This window comes from Molossus molossus, unplaced genomic scaffold, assembly GCF_014108415.1.
Source record: "Molossus molossus isolate mMolMol1 unplaced genomic scaffold, mMolMol1.p scaffold_m16_p_8, whole genome shotgun sequence".
Classification (NCBI taxonomy): Eukaryota; Metazoa; Chordata; class Mammalia; order Chiroptera; family Molossidae; genus Molossus; species Molossus molossus.
In genome coordinates, this window is record NW_023425402.1 from 14,259,360 (window position 1) to 14,279,625 (window position 20,266).

The following is a 20,266-nucleotide window of genomic DNA, read 5'->3' on the forward strand; positions in this document are numbered from 1 at the left end:
TGAGTATTAAATACTTTTCATAGAATTGGATAAGTTCTGAATGTAAGCTATGGTAATGAGTATATTGAAAGGTCAATAGGATAACTAGGCCTGACTTAAGGACTTCCAATTTGGAGGTGCCACTTTTTTTAAGCCACTGCCTTTCCCTCATCGATTTCAGAAATGGCTAGAGCCTTGCGGGGTCCAGGTCCACGCAGCTCTCTGGATCAGCAGGTGGCGGCTGTTGTGGCTACTGTGCAGATATCCAGCTTGGACACAAACCTGCAGCTCTCAGGGCTCTATGCCCTCTCTCAGGCTGTGGAGGAGGTCACGGAGCGGGACCACCCTCTGGTCCGTCCTGACAGATCCTTGAGGTTGGAATGGTGGAGAGGGAAGCGGTTTTGGTTTAAGCTGGGGGTGAGGTGGAGGGTGGGGAGTAGTAGGGTGGGAAGGAGCTATGAGATCAAGAATCAGAAAGGCTAGGGATGAAAGAAGGGTCAGTCTGAGGAGCAGCAGAGCAGGAGGGTGAAATATTATCATGGCTAATACTGTTGGAGCATTTATTCTCTGCTAGGCTCTGTGCTTAAAATTTTACTTGCATTCTCTCATTAAGTTCTCCTATCACCTAAGAAAGATTCACTCCTATTATTCCATTGTATGAGTGAGGAGACCGAGGCTTAGAGAATTTAATTAACTTGCCGGTAGTTTGACAGAAAGCAGAGTTAGGATTCAAACTTAGGTCCTTTGGCTCTAGAACTTGAGTGTTTTTTCTTTTCTTTTCCCTTCTTTTTTCTTCCCTCCCTTCTTTCTTTTTATTTTTAAAGTTTTTTTTACTACTTAATTATTGTCATTTTAAAAGATCTGAAGACCATAAAACATAGCATGAAAAGCTCTAGTTTCTTTTCACCACTGTCATTCTGGTGTGCATCTTTTAGACCTTCCCTAGGTTTACACTTGTTAGCGTGTTTGGATATAGAACATTTTCCGAGTTTGTGTTTTAATGTATGTAGTCACACTCTACATGTTTCTGCAACTTTCCCCCACACCCAGTATGTCTAAGAGAGCACTCCATGTCCGTCCGCATAGAGCTGCCTCATTATTTTCATTCTGCACAGTATTCTGCAATATGATCATGTCCAAGTTCAAATACAGTGTTCTAATGGATCTGTTTCCTTCTGCCAACACCAGATATTAGCATTTTTTAAAAACTTACCAGATTGGCAAAATTTAAAGTGATTGATATCTCCTTGTTTTAATTTCTTAGGTCTAGTGAGGTTGGACATATTTGCATAAATTTGTTGTGTTTCTTCTAGAAATATTCTGTTTTTACCCTTTGCACACTTTCTTACTGGGTCTTTCTTACTGGGTCTTTGTCTTTCTTACTGGGTCTTTGTCTTTTTCTTATTGGCTTATGGGCATTCTGTATATTAATTTGTTATTGATGTTTCAAATATCTTGCTTGCCTTCTTTTTCCAAAATTATATTAACTATTTTCTAAATATAAAATGATTCATGCTCACTGTAAAAAAATTAGAAAATTATGAAGGTAAAAATCATCTGAAAACCCGTTATACAGACATAGTCACTGTTAACATTTTCGTAAACATACTTATATTTCTATATCTATTCATACGTAGTACCTATGTATATTAACTTGTTTGTAAGAAACCATGAAGGGGATATATATTTAAAGCATATTTGACTCACATTGAAGTCATCATAAAGCACATGAAAAAAGACAGATTAAAACCAAATTTCCCAGTACTTTTATTTGCCTTCTTTCCCAGAATTTCTCCTTTTTGTTCCTTTACTCCATAGTTCACAGGCGCCTCCTCAGTGCGCAGCTCTGTCCCTCTGGAGAAAGATGTCAGTCTGTTGTGTTTTTCCTCTTGTGGCGCTCACTGTGATCTAGGGACTGTGGAGGTACTTCCTCCTTCCCTTCTAGTCACCATTTGCACTGGACCCTCTCTCTGACTCATGTTGCTTATCTCTTAATTTGGTCGATAGTGCCTTTCATTGTGCTCAAGTTTTAGATTTTAATGTTGCCATGTTTTTCAGCTTTTTGTTGTTGTTGTTAATCCTCACCCGAGGATATTTTTCTCCATTGATTTTTTTTTTTTTCTTTTTTTTAGAGAGTGGAAGAGAGGGAGGGAGGAGGAGGAGAGAGAGAAACATTGATGTCAGAGAGAGACATCAATCCGATCTGCTGCTCCCTTCATGCCTCTACTGGGGATTGAGACCACAACCCTGGCATGTACCCTGATGGGGTATCGAACTGGCAGCCTTTCAGTGCCTGGGATGATGCCCAACCAACTAAGCCACACTGGCCAGGGCTGTTTTTCAACTTTTTTATGGCTTCTAGATTTTGTGTCCTACTTAAGAGGGTATGGTATTCCAGGATTACAAAAATATTTCCCTATAGTTTCTAAAAGTATCGATTATTTTGTTTTTTTACATTTATTAAAAAATGTTTGCAATTTGCCCTGGCCGGTTTGGCTCAGCGGTTAAAGCGTCCACCTGTGGTCCGGAGAGACCCGGGTTCGGTTCCCACTAAGGGCACGTACCTCGGTTGCAGTTTGTCCCCGGCCCTGGTTGGTCGTGCGGGTGGCAGCCACTCGATGTATCCCTTTCACATCGATGTTTCCCTCTCTCTCTCTCTCTTCCTCTCTCTCCCTCCCACTCTGTCTGTACAAAAAATGGAAAAATGTCCTCGGATGAGGATAAAAAAAAAAAAAAAATGTTTGCAACTTATTTTCAAATGAAGTAGAGTTCTAGCTTTATTTTTTTCGGATGGATAGCCAGGTGTCTTCACGTCACGTTTTGCATGGTCCTTCCTATCCTTTGCGGCTGAGCTGCTGCCCTTGTCTCTCTTCTCCTCTATTGATCTGTTTGGCTACCCTGTATTATTTAATTTTTAGTTATTATAATTTTTTTTTTTTAAAGAAAGACAGTCTCTGTAGTTTTCATTTTTATTATTATTTTTAATCCTCACCCAAGGATATTTTTTCATTGATTTTTAGATAGTGTGGAAGGGAGAGAGAGACACATACACATCGATTGGTTGCCTCCTACACGACCTTGACCAGGGCTGGGGATAAAACCTGTAACCTAGGTACATGCCCTTGACCAGGAATTGAACCCGAGACCCTTCAGTCCGTGGGCTGACACTCTCACTGCTGAGCCAAACTGGCCCGGGCAATTATTACAAGTTTATATTTTTTTTTTTTTTTAATCCTCACCCGAGGACATTTTTCCATTTTTTTTTTTGTTCAGGTAGAGCGGGAGGGAGATAGAGGAACAGAGAGAGAGAGAGAGAAACATCGACGTGAAAGGGACACATCGAGTGGCTGCCACCCGCACGACCAACCAGGGCCGGGGACAAACTGCAACCGAGGCACGCGCCCTTAGCGGGAACCGAACCTGGGTCTCTCAGGACCGCAGGCCGACGCTCTAACCGCTGAGCCAAACCGGCCAGGGCTACAAGTTTATATTTTGATAACTAGTAGGCAAGTGCACCATTATTTCTTTTCAAATATTTTAAAATATGTTTTTTATTGATTTTAGAGAGAGAGGGAGAGAAATATCTATGTGAGAGAAACATCGATTAGTTGCCTCCCGCACGCCCCATACAGGATCAAACTCCCAACCCAGGCATGTGTTCTGACCAGAAATCAAACTGGTGACCTTTTGGTGCTTGGGATGACACCCAACCAACTGAGCCACACCAGCCAGGGCACCTTTTCAAACTTTTTTGACTGTTCTTGCATGTTTTCTCTTCCTGGGCTTGAATCTGCTTGTCATATTTTTTAAAAAACCATTTAGGCATTTTGATTAGAGTGACATTGAATTTATAGACTTAATTGAAAGGATGAGCCAGAGTTTGCAACCATTTTGTTCTTCTGAGTCCTTCCGGAAGTGAGGAGCCAGAGGCAGTGAGGCTGCAGAGGAGAGGGGATCAGGAGTGAGACTGAGGCAAGAAGAGCAGGTTGGAAGGAGGTGAGGGGTGATCTGGAACTTGGTGTATACAGTCAGGTGGGGAACCAGGCAGGACCCTTGAGGTGGGAAACTTCGATTTCTCTCCTCCAGAGAGAAGCTAGTGAAGACACTGGTGGAGCTGCTGACCAACCAGGTGGGAGAGAAGATGGTGGTGGTGCTGGCCCTGCGCCTCCTCTACCTGCTCATGACCATGCAGGAGTGGCTCCCACTCTTTGCCAGGGAGGGTGGCATCTACGCTGTGCTGGTTTGCATGCAAGAACACAAGACATCTGTGTTGGTGCAGCAGGCAGGGCTGGCGGTGAGTGGACTGGGCCTGGCGGGAGTGAACGATGGGCAAAGTGGGCAGGTTGGGGGGCTGCTAACCTTGGGAGGTGCTCTGGTGATTTAGACCAAGGAGGAGACTTTGGGACCGAAAGATGCAGATGGATATGAGACTTCCAGCTGGACAGATTGAGTGATGTTTGGAGAGAGGGAGAAAGATGTCTTTCAGAATGACTCCAGGTTTAAAATTGAGCAGCAGGGTGGATGAGATGGCCATTTACTAGGTGGGAGAATGTTAGAGGAGGAAGAGGTATGGGTAGAAGGCCAGGAGTTGAGTTTTTAGGTATGTTGAATTTCCCATGCCCTTTTAGTTACAATTAGGTGGCTGTTAAAGACTAATTTTCTAGATATGACAGGGTAGATTTTTTTACCCTTTAATCTGAGTGGTACTCTTTCATAGAAAATAACCCCCTTCCAGATGTGTGTGTAAAACAAAGCCAACATTGCCATTGTCTTGTCACCCTGGGGTCAGAGAATGGGGGAGGGAGACCCTCGTCCAGGAGAGCTTAACAGAATTGGCTTCCTGACTTATCCAGACATAAGTGCTGGCTGGCAGATGTGGGCAACGTGTGCTGTATATAGCCTGAGGGCCCTTGGGGGGACAGGTAGGCCTCAGTCCTGAGAGTGTTTTCCAGCAGTGTAAATGCAGCAGTGTGCACAGGAGCACATGTCCTCTTAGCGCCGGTTGTCTTAGGGAGAGGCTGGGAGGTTCTTTCCTACATGACCTGTTAGATGCTGCTGCTCCTATGAGCAGCTAAAAATTCATAGTCCAGGCCATGTCTGCTTATGGAGTTCCTTGACCCTTTCAAATTGCAAGACCAAAATACAGCATTCAAACTCTTGCCCTGTAACAAAATTGCATCATTTTATTTATAACTAAAGGTCTACAGAATTCAGCTAATTGGGGGAGAGTGGGATAGCCAAAGGGAGAAAGTCTCATTATGAGGCGGCATTTGTTTCAGGGGTCCAGATCTCAGAAGGGGGATTATCCTGAGAATTATTTCTAGTTCCCAGAGGGTTTCTTCTTAAGAGTCAACTCTTTGACCAGGAGAGACATTCTCCACTCAAATGGTATAGTGTTCATCTTAAGTATTTTTTTCTATAGTACCAGCAAACAAGTTGGCACGTTACAAATATTTCTTCCTGTGATTTCAATCAGTCTGTCAGTGAGACAGCCCAAGTAGCGCTGAGGAGGGCGGGATACTGGCTGTGGAAGCCAGGGGACATAGGTTTGGGAGTGTTGGCATGTAAGTGGTACCTGAAGCTATGGGAGTGGCCAAGGTGGCCTAGGGAGGGAGTGCAGAGTGAGAAGAGAGGGGGACAGGACTTCCATATTTAAGGATCAGGCAGAGAGGGACAATAACCAGGAGGACGTGAAGTTATGGAAGTCAAGAGAAGCGAGGTTTTGCAAAAGGAGTGGTCAAGCAAGAAGGAAGACAATTTCAAAGAAAGCTTTTGCAGACAACTAGATGCTGTGAAAAGGCCCCATCCTGAGGGGAAACTATGGGAGGGGGCAGCCATCCCAATCAGTTAGCCTTGGTGCTGGTAGAGAGAAACTGTGAGCTGATATTACCACCACTGAGCCTTAAGATTTTTTTCCTTTTTTTTTTTGGCATTTAATGTCTTGTCACTACATTTTCCATTTCCGTCTATTTCTTGACCTGTTTGCAAACAGCTCAGCTTCCCCAAAGCTTGAGGTCTAGAATGATGGCCTGGCTGTCCCCTTTCTCTGCATGGTGGTTCTGCCCACTCCTAACTCTGCTTCCACATCCCCCTTGCAGGCACTGAAGATGCTGGCTGTTGCTAGTTCCCCGGAGATCCCCACTTTTGTTACTGGTGGAGATTCTATTCATCCACTGTTTGATGTGCAGATGACCAGAGAGATCTTCGCCAGCATTGACTCAGCCACCCGCCCAGGCTCTGAGAGCCTGCTCCTTACTGTCCCTGCAGCTGTGATCTTGATGCTGAACACTGAGGGGTCAGGACATCACCCTCCAAATTCAAACTCCTGCTAAGACCCAGTTGCCATTGCTCCTCTGCCCAAGTCTCATGCTCCATAGAAATTCCCTTTATGTTGTTACCTCTGGGCAAAACTTTCGGGGCCCTCTCTGATGGTGGTTGAAAGAGAGGCCAAGTGGTTGGGGATAGGGTGACTCCCAGACAGCAGAGACACCCTGACCTTCCTTCCTGGGATTGGGAGGAGTGCCCTGAGGTTAAGGACCCCTGGAGCCCATTTCTCCCCAGCTGCAGGGCTTCTCCTTGTGTACTTACTTCCTGTTTCCATTGTATTCACTCTCTGTCAATTTCTTCCCCGTCACCTCCCTCCTCCCAGATGTTCCTCTGCAGTGAGAAATGGTCTGATCCTGCTCAGCCTGCTTTTGTGCAACCACCACACTCTGGGAGACCAGATTATAACCCAAGAGCTGAGAGACACCTTATTTAGGCACTCAGGGATAGCAGTGGGTACAGAACCCATGCCCACCACACGCACCATCCTCATGATGCTTCTCAATCGCTACTCAGAGCCGCCGGGCAGTCCTGAGCACACAGGTACCATTGTGAAGGGGGTGGTTCTGCTGAGGAGTCAGACATTGCTAGCCTGTGGCTGCTGTTTACATCCTTATACCTTACTGGAAGGACACACTGAACCTTCAGGAAATGAATGAAGGTGTTGGTGCTCAAGTTAGGTCTTAGAACTTCCTCACCAAGATGAGAGGGAGACTCTAGAATAGGTGCAAAGAAATTGCCTTCTCTTAATGGCTTTAAACGTGAGGATTGCCATCTGTGTATGGTCTGGGTTTGGTCCAGTCTTATTGGATGCCAAAAGGTGGGTTGAAGTAACTTATAGGAGAGGCCTTCTTGAGTGGAGTTGTAATTTACAGTACAGAAAGTTGATGACTAGAAACATGAAATGTTGATATCATGGGGAGGAAACCCTTTGCATTTAATAAACAAGTGAAAACCCAGAAGTATGGGGGGAAATTGAAATGAGTAGTATGTGTCTTTTAGTTTGTATAGCTAAAGTCCCCAGGCTGGTAGTGCAGGGGTGTGATTTTAACAGCTGACATTTACTGGCGTGTGTAACAGCATAGTTCACATTTAATAATAAAATATAATTGTATGACCATAGGAGATTAAAAATGCATAAATGTGACAGTGTTTGCCATACTAGACATTGTTTTCAGATGTATATATAGATATATATTTGGGGCCAGAAAAGAAAATCCTCTATAGTTTTGTAAAAACTAGGCATTCTCTGAATGGGAGGAGAATGGGTGCAGGGGGTGATTTTCAGGAACTGCCCATTTCTCAGTTTGACCCATCTGTATTTATCCTCTTTATACGTATTTTCTTCTTCCCCTGTGTCTGGGCAGCAACACTGGAGACGCGCGGTACCCAGGGCCAGGATAGGTCCCCTGAGCTGCTGATCCGGTCCCTGGTTGGGGGCCCATCTGCAGAACTCCTCCTGGACTTGGAGCAGGTGCTGTGCCGTGAGGGCGGCCCCAGGGGTGCCGTGAGGCCCCTGCTCCAGCGTCTCCAGAAGGAGAGCCAGCCCTTTCTCCTGTTGCTGCGGACTCTGGATGCCCCCGGACCCAACAAAACTCTGCTGCTGACGGCGCTGAGGTGAGGGGCCTGTTCGGGCATCCACACTGAGGGCGAGGGGAGCTGGCAGACTGTAGGCACTTCACTTGTTCCCATCCCCTCACCAGGGTCATGACCCGGTTGCTGGATTACTCTGAGACAATGGTCCTCCCCTGGCATGAGGTCTTGGAGCCCTGCCTCAACTGCCTGAGTGGCCCCAGTAGTGACTCTGAGGTACCAGAGCCCTGGCAAGGGTGGGTCTGGACACTGGGAGGAGTGGGTGTGAAGGAGGCTAATGTCGTCTAAGAGTCTCCAGAACTGGGCCTTTGAAGTACAGGCGCACGTCCCAGATATTGTGGGTTCAGCACTAGATCACTGCAGTGAAGCGAGTATCACAGTTGAGCGAGTTGTAATCTTTTTGCTGGTGTAGGGCCTTTAAAAAATGCAACATCTGTAAAGCCCCATAAAGCTAAATGTAGTAAAATGAGTTGTGCCTATATAAGCCTTTTGGCTGCACCTGGATTTTATTTATTTTATTATTATTTTTTTAATCCTCATCCAAGGATATTTTTCCATTTATCCTCAGATAGAGTGGGAGGGAGGGAGGGAGAGAGAGAGGGAAACATCGATGTGAGAGAGGCACATCGACTGGTTGCCTCCCACGCGACCCTGACCAGGGCTGGGGACTGAATCGCAACCAAGGTTTGTGCCCTTGACCAGAATCGAACCCAAGACTCTCTGGTTCACAGGCCAATACTCCAACCACTGAGTCAAACCGGTCAGGGCTGCACCTGGATTTTAGATTCTGGGTTAAGGAGAAGCCCATATTTAGCAATCCAAATGTTCCTTGCTCTCCACCCTTCATGGGTTGAGGCTCAGGCACTGAGGTTGGCTCTTGAGATAGCTTGGCCCTGGCAGGAAGAAGCCTGGGAAGCTGTGCCTAGCTCCTGCCAACTCAGTGTGGAGTCCCAGCACCCCAGCATTCTGTTCCTGTCTTTGGTATTTTCCTTTCCCCGGGCTTCTGAGTTTCTCCAAAATATCAGCCACCGCCTTCCCTTTACTAAGCCCACCCCTCAGCCTTCAGCCCTTACGGGGCCTGCCCTTATTTCCCACGCATTACTCTGTGGCTCCGGGCTCAGACTGTGCAGGAGCTGCTCCGCTTCCTTCATCGCCTGGCCTCGGTGCACAAGGACTATGCAGTGGTGCTCTGCTGCCTGGGAGCCAAAGAAGCCCTCTCCAAAGTCCTGGACAAGCACTCGGCTCTGCTTCTGGCCTGCGAGCTACGGGACCTGGTGACAGACTGTGAAAAGCACGCCCAGCTCTGTAGTAGCCTCACCTCTAGCATCCTGGCTGGTTGCATTCAGGTAAGGAGGCTCGTGGATACAGAGCCAGGGGCGATGTAAGCCAGAGCGGGGGGCGGGGGGGATTTAGTGTGTGTCTCCATTTGGTAACCCTGTTTGACATGAGTAGTAGCAAATCTGGGGTATTTGTTTCTAGATCTTTACCCCACATGCTCCTGTTCTTCCAAAATTTGGGGAGGAGTGAGTTGAGTGTTCCATTGCCCCTTGACTCTTTCTCCATATATGTCTTTTATTTTGTTTGTTTTTCTGTGTTTTCCCCTCTTCCCCTTCCCCTTCTCTCTCATGTTCCGGCTGCAGATGGTGCTGGGCCAGATCGAAGACCACAGACGAACCCACCAGCCTATCAACATCCCCTTCTTTGACGTGTTCCTCAGATATCTGTGTCAGGGTTCGTGCCCCCATCTGCTTTCTCCTGATTCCCGCTCCAGCATCTGTTGTCCTCTTCTCTTCCTGCTCTCCAGTCTCTTTCCACTTTTCTCTCAACTAACCAGGCTGTGACTGTCACCCCTTCCCACTGCTCCAGGCTCCAGTGTGGAAGTGAAGGAGGACAAGTGCTGGGAGAAGGTGGAGGTGTCCTCCAACCCGCACAGGGCCAACAAGCTGACGGACCGCAACCCCAAGACCTACTGGGAGTCCAACGGCAGCACTGGCTCCCACTACATCACCGTGCACATGCACCGCGGTGTACTTGTTAGGTGTGCACACACCCACATACACAACCCCATCTGTAATCCCCAAGGGACACACTCAAACCCATTTCATGTAGTGTTTAGATGGACATATAGACCTGTGCTAGCTGTAGACATCCCCTCACCCCCTGAGCCTGGTGACATGCTTCCCAGCTGGTACAAATACTCCCTGTGCTTGGTGTTGAAGGAGTTCAACAACGCACTTAGTCTTTCTGTGGGCATTTGTTTTTGTTTGTTTGTTTATCTTCACCCGAGGACATTTTTCCATTTTTTGTTCAGATAGAGTGGGAGGGAAAGAGAGAGAGAGAAACATGGATGTGAAAGGGACACATCAAGTGGTTGCCACCTGCACAACCCAACCTGGGCCGGGGACAAACCGCAACCGAGGTACATGCCCTTAGCGGAAACCGAACCCAGGTCTCTCTGGACTGCAGGCCGACACTCTAACCGCTGAGCCAAACTGGCCAGGGCTGTGGGCATTTGTTTAACGTATATTCGGTGCCAGGCACTGAGCAATGGTCTGGAGATGCAAGGACGATAAGATATGGGACTTGACATCAGGGCACATGTGGTTGGGGAACCAGGCTGGAAAATCAGTTAGAGCATAGAGTCAGGAAAAGCATGGTTGACATGCACTGGATCATGAGGCCAACTGAGAGGTCAGAGAAGGCTTAGAGAAGGAGGAGTACACTGAGCTGTTTTAAAGTCGGAAATAGCAAGATAGAGAGGACTGGATATTCCAGGCAGAGGAGCAGCACATGAGCGGAATGGCAGTAAGAAGCACAGTGGTGTATTTGGGGAGCTGGAAGTAAATGTACTGGGTTGGAATGGAGGGCATGTGTAATGAAGCAGCAGGAGATGAAGCCAGAAAAGGAGGCTGAGCCAGGTCACAGAGAGTTCTGTGCATAAGAGGTATGAGCTTTATTCTGAAACGCGGGGGAGCCACTGAAGAACTTCAAGAAGGGAAGAGACAAAACTAGATTTTTAAATTTAGATTTTTTAATTTAGAAAAACTCACTGTGGCATTGTGGGAGTTGGGTTGGAGGCCAGGAAACAAGTTGAAAGGTTTATGCAGTGGTCCAGTTGATGAATGATGACTGTCTTCAGTTAGGCAGAGGGAACGGGAATAGCCAGGAGGTGATGGACTGGGAGATCTTAGGAGGTGGGGTCTACAGGACTTGCCGTTGACCTGGTGAGGGAAGCCAGGAGAGGGAGACGTTGCAGGGACAGTGTTCCAGTGCTTGTCCTGGGTGGATGGCAGTTTTCTTTCCTAGGGGAGAGAAGTAGGAAGAGGAGCAGGATTCTGTGGACAGATGATGATTCCATTCGGGCATTTTGACTTTGAGGTGCCTGTGGAGCATGGCATGGAAATGTCTCTGGGCCACACAGCATGAAACCTCAGGAGAGGAGTCTAGGGTAGACATGTGAATTTGGAGCCATTAGGGTATTGATTTTCAGTTGAAAGAATGAGTTTAAATGAAGTCACTTGGGGAAGATAAAGGCAAGAGCAGAGGGTCTAGGGAAGACTGATGCTTAAACAGAGGGACAGGAGTCTGAAGAGGAAGTGGTGGGTTGAAGTCATTTTGAATGAAGATCAGGGTCCTGTTTCTGACTGATTCCTTTCTCCTCTCCCAGGCAGCTGACTCTGCTGGTGGCCAGTGAGGACTCCAGTTACATGCCGGCCAGGGTGGTGGTATATGGGGGCGACAGCACCAGCTGCATCAGCACTGAGCTCAACACGGTGGGGACCCTCCTGATCCCCTTCACCTTACTGTGCATCCTTCTGTTTGTCCCAGGGCCTTCTCAGAAGGACCCAACCCCTGGGGAACGCCCATGTCCCTTCCTCCTTGTAAGCGGTGGGTGGCATTGGGGATGTGGAGCCGTGTAGATCGTGGGCTCAGTGCAGGAGCAGTGACGGGCACACACCATCACAAACTTGGTTGCTGTCAGCAGTCCTTCCGGCCCCACCTTTGGAGGTGACAGCTCTCCCTCTTCTCCTCTGCCCTGCCAGGTGAATGTGATGCCCTCAGCCAGCCGAGTGATCCTCCTGGAGAACTTGAACCGCTTCTGGCCCATCATCCAGATCCGCATAAAGCGCTGCCAGCAGGTCCGGCAGGGCAGGGGCGGGGCCCTAGGGATCAGGAGGTAGCACAGGGTCTCCATAGTGACTGGGTTCCCCAAGATTTGGGGGCCAGGCCAAGACTCCTCCTTGGTCAGCTTGGGGATGGCCCAGGAACCTGCCAAGTCCCAGAGTAGTAGGACTGTCTTGAGTAGCTCTGGGTAACTTAGGGTGTGAGGCCAGGCTTTGGTAGTGCTTGGTGGCTGGGTGGCTCAGGTGACAGATAAGTCTGTGCATGTTACAGGGCGGCATTGACACCCGGGTTCGAGGTGTGGAGGTCCTGGGCCCCAAGCCCACTTTCTGGCCACTGTTTCGAGAGCAGCTGTGTCGCCGTACGTGTCTCTTCTACACAATTCGGGCCCAAGCCTGGAGCCGGGACATAGCAGAGGACCGCAGGCGCCTCCTCCAGCTCTGTCCCAGGTGGGTGGGGCAGGAGGCGGGCCGGGTTGAAGGCAGGAGGGAGGTGGTTAAGGGAGCGGGACCCTGTGAAGGAGGTGCGCTCCCATGGGGGTCTGAAAGGCAAAGCAGCGGGAATGTGGGCACAGGAGCACAGGGGAGAAGTGTGTGCTGCTGGGGAAGAACTGGGGGAGGGACTAAGCCTGGGGTGATTAAGAGTTGACTGCACTGGTGTGGAGGCCTCAAGGGAATCTGTGCCTTTAACCCTTGACCACACACTATTTATCCCCAGACTGAACAAGGTTTTGCGCCATGAGCAGAATTTTGCTGATCGCTTTCTCCCTGATGACGAGGCTGCCCAAGCGCTGGGCAAGACCTGCTGGGAGGCCCTGGTCAGCCCCCTGGTGCAGAACATCACCTCCCCTGGTAACCATCCTGACCCATGGCCCCACTAACCAGCTCCTTGTCGCTATTCCCAGGGACCACCTGGGATAATGCTCTTAGTTCTGTAGGTTCCTGTCTTTATCCCTGGAGGCCTGTCACTTTAGTGTTTCTTTCCTTCCTCCAGAGACTGCTCTCTGAGACTCTGGTATTTGAATCTTCCTTCCGCCCCACCCACAGCCTGTTACCATATCCCCAGACTTCAGCTTAAGCAAACCTTGGGGATGGGGGAGGTGGTGGTGGCTAGGGCCATGCTGCCTCCCAAACCTTTACGTACAATTGCTCCTTCTCTCTCCTCCTCCTGGGCCATGTGTTCCCCTAGTTCCCTTGGAGACCTGTTCCTGACATGTCTTCTTTTAGATGCAGAAGGTGTGAGCTCCCTGGGATGGCTGCTGGGTCAGTACTTAGAGCAGAGGGAGAGCTCTCGGAACCCCCTGAGTCGAGCAGCATCCTTTGGCTCTCGAGTTCGTCGCCTTTGTCACTTGCTGGTGCATGTGGAGCCTCCTCCTGGGCTTTCTACTGAGCCGTCCACTCAACCCTGTAAGTCCCAGCCGTGGTGGTGGAGCTAAGAATCTGGGCAGTGGTATTATCTGGCCCCTTTCCTCCTGAATTTTACTCTTCCTTGTGGTTTTGCTATGGGCATTTCCAGGGGTCAGTACCCAAGACCCCAGGACTCACCCAGGGGCTGAGATGAAACTGCTTTGCCCTCTGTCTCCACAGTCAGTAAGAACAGTAAGGGACGGGATCGGAGCCCTGGGCCTTCACCAGTTCTTCCAAGAAGTAGCCTGAGGAATATAACGCAGTGCTGGCTGAACGTGGTGCAGGAGCAGGTGGGCAGAAGGAAGCTGAGTTCGGGGTAGGGGGTGGTCTGCTCGGCTGGCTACATACTGGGTCTTTCCTTTTTCATATTTTCTTTTAAAATACGTCTTTTATTGATTTTTAGATAGAAAGGAAGGGAGTAGGAGAGAGAAATATTGATTGGCTGCCTCCTGCACGCTCCCTACTGGGGATCAAGCCGATAACTTGGGCACGTGCCCTGACTGGGAATCGAACCCATGACCTCTTGGTGCATGGGACGACGTTCAATCCACTGAGCCACACCAGCCAGCTTCTTTTACATTTCTCGCTCTTTCTCCTTAGGTCAGCAGGTTCCTGGCTGCAGCCTGGAGGGCCCCAGACTTCGTGCCTCGTTACTGTGCACTCTATGAGCACTTGCAGAGAGCAGGCTCAGAGCTCTTTGGGCCTCGGGCAGCCTTCACATTGGCTCTGCACAGTGGCTTCTCGGGCGCCTTGCTGCAGCAGTCCTTCCTCACCACCGCTCATGTGAGTACCAGCAGCCTGCAGGCAGCAGGGCAGTAAGCTCGTGCTGAGGCTCAGCTCTCTCTGCCCTTTCATTTCCTTTCACTCCCCACTCTCCTCCACTCCCTCTTCACGGTTCACCTGTGCCCTTTCCGTTGCCCCAGATGAGTGAGCAGTTTGCCAGGCACATTGACCAGCAGATCCAGGGCCGCCTGGTTGGTGGAGCCCCTGGAGCAGATCTGCTGGGGCAACTTCAACGGCACCTGGAGCCCATCATGGTCCTTTCCGGCCTGGAGCTGGCCACTACTTTTGAGCACTTCTACCAGTGAGTGAAGGTCTGCAGAGCAGGGGATGGGAGGCATAGAGTTTAGAGAGGGTGAAAATTTGAGTCTTAGAGGGAAGACGAGGGAGGACGCAGTGGGGAGAAGAGATTCAGATCCAGAGATGGCCATGGCATTCATGGGAAGGGGGTGGGGAGTGGGAAGGAAGAGGTGAGGGAGGGCTGTGACCCAGATTGGCTGTAACAGCGGGAACTACGTCTGGACGGGAAGGCCATGCCATGCCAAGTGCTCACACTGAGGCCAGGCCTGGATTGTGTGTGCTGCAGGCACTACATGGCGGACCGTCTCCTGAGCCTGGGCTCCAGCTGGCTGGAGGGGGCTGTGCTGGAGCAGATCGGTTCGTGCTTCCCCAACCGCCTCCCCCAGCAGATGCTGCAGAGCCTGAGCTCCTCTGAGCAGCTGCAGCGCCAGTTTCACCTCTTCCAGCTCCAGCGGCTTGACAAGCTGCTCTTGGAGCAGGAGGATGAGGAAGAACAGGGCCTGGAAGAAGAGGAGGTAAGAGCAAGGGAAAAGAGCGGGAGAATAGGAGTCCAAAGAAGGGAGCCCAAGAGCCCTTGAAATCCTTCTATCTCTCAGGAGGAAGAGGAGGCTGAGAAAGAACTATTTATCGAAGATCCAAGTCCAACAGTGTCTATACTGGTCCTGTCACCACGCTGCTGGCCGGTCTCCCCACTCTGCTACCTGTACCATCCCAGAAAGTGCCTTCCCACAGAATTCTGTGATGCCCTTGACCGATTCTCCAATTTCTACAGCCAGAGTGAGGAGATAGGGACAGGCAATGGAGATTGGGGTGAGATTCGGGGTGGCAAGAGAGGAAGAGGAGAGGAGGACCTTTGGACAAGAATACATAGATATCGCCCTGGCCGGTTTGGCTCAGCGGTTGGAGTATCCACCTACGGATCAGAGAGTTCTGAGTTCTGGGTTCGGTTCCCACTAGGGGCATGTACAAAAAAAAAAAAAAAGAATACATAGATATGAAGAAACAATCTCTAGGGACAGCAGTCTCCTAGAGAAGGGTGAAGAAGTTTGGGTTAGATTTTCATTAATTTCTCATCCTTTCCTTCAACTTTGTATGAATTGGTTCTATTGTTTTTTCCTAACGTCAGGTTGCATGCTTAGTCTTTTCAGACTTCTTTTTAAATAAAAGTAGTTAAGGCTATTTTCCTCTCAATATTGCTTTAGCTGCATTCTGTAAGATTTGTTTTTGGTATATTTTTTATTAAGGTATAATTAATATTCAGTAAAGTGCACACATCTTAATTATGACTTAATGAATTTTATATCCATATGTATTCTCTTAACCACCCCTACATCAAGATGCAGAACACTTCCAGCACGCAGAAAAACATCCTCCTTTATGTCTCCTTTCTAGTCAGTATCTTCTAAGAAAAACTGTTATTCTTGCCTTTGTCACCATAGGTTTTTGCCTGTATTTGAACATCTTATAAAGGGAATCAGAGAGTATATATTCTGCTGTAATCTGATATCCTTCACTCAACTTAATGTCTGTGGGAGTGATCCAGGTTGTCAGTTGTATCATTGCTTTGTTCTTTTGTACTGCTGAGCCCTGTTCCACTGGAGGAATGTATTTACCCTTTCTGCTGCTGATGGACATTTGGGATGTTGAATGAGTTTTTATTATGTAGTATTCTTATTGTTTAGTTGAGAGAATTTTCTAATTTTCATTCTTATTTCTTCTTTGACTTATTAGTTTTCTATGAGTTGGTATAAAAATTCCCAAGCAGATTTTCTTTGTTTTGTTTGTTTAGTATTCTTTTGGTTTTAGATTTTAACGTTCATTCCATTGTGGCCAAAGAACATGGTTTCTGTGAGATGGACTCTTTGCCATTTATTGAGACTTACTTTATGGCCAAGTAGATAGTCAAATTTTATAAGTGTTCCATGTGTGATTAAGAAGAGTGTGTGGCCCTGGCCAGTTTGGCTCAGTGGTTAGAGCGTCGGCCTGCAGTCCAGAGAGACCCGGGTTCGGTTCCCACTAAGGGCATGTACCTTGGTTGCGGTTTGTCCTTGGCCCTTGATGGTCATGTGGGTGACAGCCACTCAATATGTCTCTTTCACATTGATGTTTCTCTCTCTCTCTCTCTCTCTCTCTCTCTCTCTCTCTCTCTCTCTCTCTCTTCCTTTCTCTCCCTCCCACTCTATCTGAACAAAAAATGGAAAAATGTCTTCAGGTGAGGATAAAAAAAAAAAAAAAGAAGTGTGTTTTTTAGCTGCTGGATACAAGATTATACATCTTTCACTAACTTGACCTTGCTACTTGTATTGTTTAAATTTTCTGTAACCTCGCCCTGGCCAGTTTGGCTCAGCGGTTAGTGCATTGGCCTGCGGTCCTGAGAGACCCGGGTTTGGTTCCCGCTAAGGGCGCGTACCTTGGTTGCAGTTTGTCCCCGGCCCTGGTCGGTCGTGCGGGTGGCAGCCACTCGATGTGTTCCTTTCACATCGATGTTTCTCTCTCTCTCTCTGTTCCTCTCTCTCCCTCCCACTCTACCTGAACAAAAAATGGAAAAATGTCCTCGGGTGAGGATTAAAAATAAATAAATAAATAAATAAATAAAATTAAATTTTCTGTAACCTTACTTATTTTTGTCTACTTGATCTATTACTGAGAGAAGTGTACTCTAATCTACCATTATGATAGTGAATTTTTTAAAAATTATTTTTAAATCTTTGTTGAATGTATTAGAGATGTTCCTCATTTTTCCCCTATTGACCCCCTCCTCTCCACTTCTGCCCCCCTCCTGCCTTTTCCCACACTGTTGTCTGTGTCCATTGGTTATGCATGTAAGTTCTTTGGTTTATTTCTTCCCACCCCCCAACCCCCTTCTCTTTGAGGTTTATCATTCTAGCAACCAATTTGTTCTTCTTAATCCCTTCACCTTTTTCACCCATTCCCCCAACCCCCCTCCCATCTGGCAACCAACAAAATGTTCTCTGTATCTACGAGAATGTTTCTGTTCTGCCTGTTCATTTTGTTTGTAGATTCCATTGTCGATAGATATGTATTTATTGCCATTTTGTTTGTTCATATATTTTATCTTTTTCTTCAAAAAGACCCTTCATCATTTCATATAATAATGGTTTGGTGGTGATGAACTCCTTTAACTTTTTCTTGTCTGGGAAAGTCTTTATATGGCCATCGATTCTAAATGACAGCTTTGCAGGATAGAGTAATCTTGGTTGTAGGTTCTTGCTTTTCATCACTCTGAATATTTCTTGCCACTCCCTTCTGGCCTGCAAAGTTTCTTTTGAGAAATCAGCTGACAGCCTTATGGGAACTCCCTTGTAGGTAACTAACTGCTTTTCTCTTGCTGCTTTTAAGATTCTCTCTTTGTCTTGAACCTTTTGCATTTTGATGATGATGTGTCTTGGTGTGGACCTCTTGGGGTTCATCTTGTTTGGAACTCTCTGTGCTTCCTGGACTTGTATGTCTGTTTCCTTCACCAAATTAGGGAAGTTTTCTGTCATTATTGTTTCAAATAGGTTTTCAACTTCTTGTTCTCTCTCTTCTCCTTCTGGCACCCCCAAGATGCGAATGTTGGCACGCTTAAAGTTGTCCAAGAGGCTCCTTACACTATCCTCATTTTTTTGGATTCTGTTTTCTTTTTGCTGTTCTAATTGGGTGTTTTTTGCTTCCTTAGATTCCAAATCGATGGTTTGCTTCTTGGCTTTACCTACTCCACTATTGAATCTGTGTAAATTATTCTTTATTTCAGTTAGTGCCTCCTTCATTTCTGACTGGTTCTTTTTTATGCTCTTGAGGCCCTCACTAAGTTCGCTGAGGTTCTCACTAAGTTCGCTAAGCATCCTTATAAGCAGTATTTTGAACTCAGCATCTGTTAGGTTGCTTATCCCCATTTCGTTTAGTTCTTTTCCTGGAGATTTTTTCTGTTCTTTCATATGGGACCTGTTTCTTTGTCTCCTCATTTTGGCTGCCTCCCTGTGTTTGTTTCTATGTATTACTTAACGACAGGTATGGGGCTAGCTGCAACCAGATGCTGCTTGTTTGGAAGAATTTAGGAAAACCTGAAGCAGGATCCAAGACAGGCCAATCCTATGGTTAAGCAACTGGCAACAGCTTGGGTGGGCCTGAAAGTTGGGTGGGGCAGGGCCTCAGGGAGTCACCAGGGCGGAGCTACCAGTGTGAGCCAGGTTGCTGGAGTCCCAGATATGGCTTCTGTCTGCCACCCCAGCGAAGGGCTCACCAAAGGAACAAAGACCTCTGACAGCACGTTTGTCCCGGAGAAAGCCCCCTCTCCAGCCCTCGCTCCAGTGCCAAACAGCTCAGTTCTTCCCTGTATGTCTCTGGTGCGCCTCGAGCTGCCTCCCCTCCAAGCTTAGAGGGAGAGAGTCCGTGTAAGTCCATGCACTGGCCCTTTAAGGAGCTGCCTGGGGCGCCAGCCGCCTCAGCCTCCCTGAGCCTCAGTTCCCACTGATTTTTCCAGCCAGAAGTGATGGGGATTTCTCTTCCTGGAACTGGAACCCTGAGCAGGGCGTCTGGTGTGGGACCGGGACCCCTAAGTCCTCAGGGAGGACCTTCCCAGCCGAGGTGTCCTACTAATTTTTATCCGCCACACGTGGTTGTGGGATCAGCCCATCTACCTCCGCCCCTCGCGCCTCCGCCCCTCCTACCAGTCTGGATGTGGCTGCTGCTTTAATTCCCTAGTTGTAGGACTGCCATTCAGCTTGATTTCAGGCGGTTTTGAATGATGGTTGTTCTGTAGTTTAGTTGTAACTTTGATGTGGTTGTGGGAGGACGCGATACCGCGGTTACCTACGCCACCATCTCCACCGGAAGTCCGATAGTGAATTTTTAGACTGTAAATTTTGCTTTATATATTTTGAGTATGTTATTACATACAACTTTAAAATTATTTAACAGTGCTACTAATAGAACTTTCTGCAATGTTGGAAAAAGTGTGCACTGTTCAACATGACAGACATTCGTGGCTGTTGAGTACTTGAAATGTTACTAGTTCGGCTGGGGAAGTAAATATTTAATTTTATTTACTTTAATCAGTTTACAAATATATTTTTATTGACTTTTTCTTTTAAGATAGAGAGGAAGGGAGAGGAGAAGAGAGATAGAAACATTGATGAGAGAGAAACAACAATTGGGTGCCCATAACTAGGTATCGAGCCCAAAACCTGGGCATGTTCCCTGGCCGGGAATTGAACCAGCAGCCTCTCAGTGCATGGGATGATGCTCAATCCCTGAGCCACACCGGCCGGGCTACTTCAACCAGTTTAAATTTAAGTAGGCACATGTAGCTATTGGCTATCACAACGGACTATGCAGATTTAGAATCTATATGGTTAATTTAACTTTGTTATTATGGAGTTTCTTTCTAGTAAAGCTCTTAAAGTCTGTTTTTATCTGGTATTAATACTATACCAGCTTTCATCGGTTAGTATCTTTCTAGTACATCTTTTTCTATCCTTTTACTTTTTGTTTGATTGATAATTCTTTCTTTTTTATTGTGGTAAAATATGCATCACATAAAATTTGCCTTTTTAACCATTCTAAGTGTACAATTTAGTTACCCTTTTACTTAAAAATTTTTTATTTAGAAATAATTTGTAATTTACAAAAAAAATGTAAGATTAATACAAAGAACACCTACATACTCTATCCAAGTTTACCTTTGGTTAACATTTTGCCCATTTTGCTTTTATCATTTCCTCTTTGTCTATATATTCATATATATAAATGTGTATATATGG

General features: G+C 47.3%; 1 protein-coding gene across 1 annotated transcript in view; it reads left to right on the forward strand.

Moving 5' to 3' along the window:
- CUL9 (cullin 9) overlaps positions 1-20,266 on the forward strand; it is a 40,604-nt gene that overhangs the window by 5,827 nt on the left and 14,511 nt on the right. Inside the window, exons 8-26 of the mRNA XM_036248566.1 lie at positions 161-353; positions 4,066-4,273; positions 6,078-6,274; positions 6,629-6,846; positions 7,671-7,920; positions 8,007-8,112; positions 9,018-9,242; positions 9,537-9,627; positions 9,763-9,934; positions 11,564-11,669; positions 11,940-12,035; positions 12,292-12,467; positions 12,736-12,869; positions 13,245-13,424; positions 13,605-13,714; positions 14,025-14,207; positions 14,348-14,508; positions 14,791-15,019; positions 15,101-15,281. Coding sequence (XP_036104459.1) covers positions 161-353; positions 4,066-4,273; positions 6,078-6,274; positions 6,629-6,846; positions 7,671-7,920; positions 8,007-8,112; positions 9,018-9,242; positions 9,537-9,627; positions 9,763-9,934; positions 11,564-11,669; positions 11,940-12,035; positions 12,292-12,467; positions 12,736-12,869; positions 13,245-13,424; positions 13,605-13,714; positions 14,025-14,207; positions 14,348-14,508; positions 14,791-15,019; positions 15,101-15,281 — 3,216 coding nt within the window. The remainder of the gene's footprint in view (positions 1-160; positions 354-4,065; positions 4,274-6,077; positions 6,275-6,628; positions 6,847-7,670; positions 7,921-8,006; positions 8,113-9,017; positions 9,243-9,536; positions 9,628-9,762; positions 9,935-11,563; positions 11,670-11,939; positions 12,036-12,291; positions 12,468-12,735; positions 12,870-13,244; positions 13,425-13,604; positions 13,715-14,024; positions 14,208-14,347; positions 14,509-14,790; positions 15,020-15,100; positions 15,282-20,266) is intronic.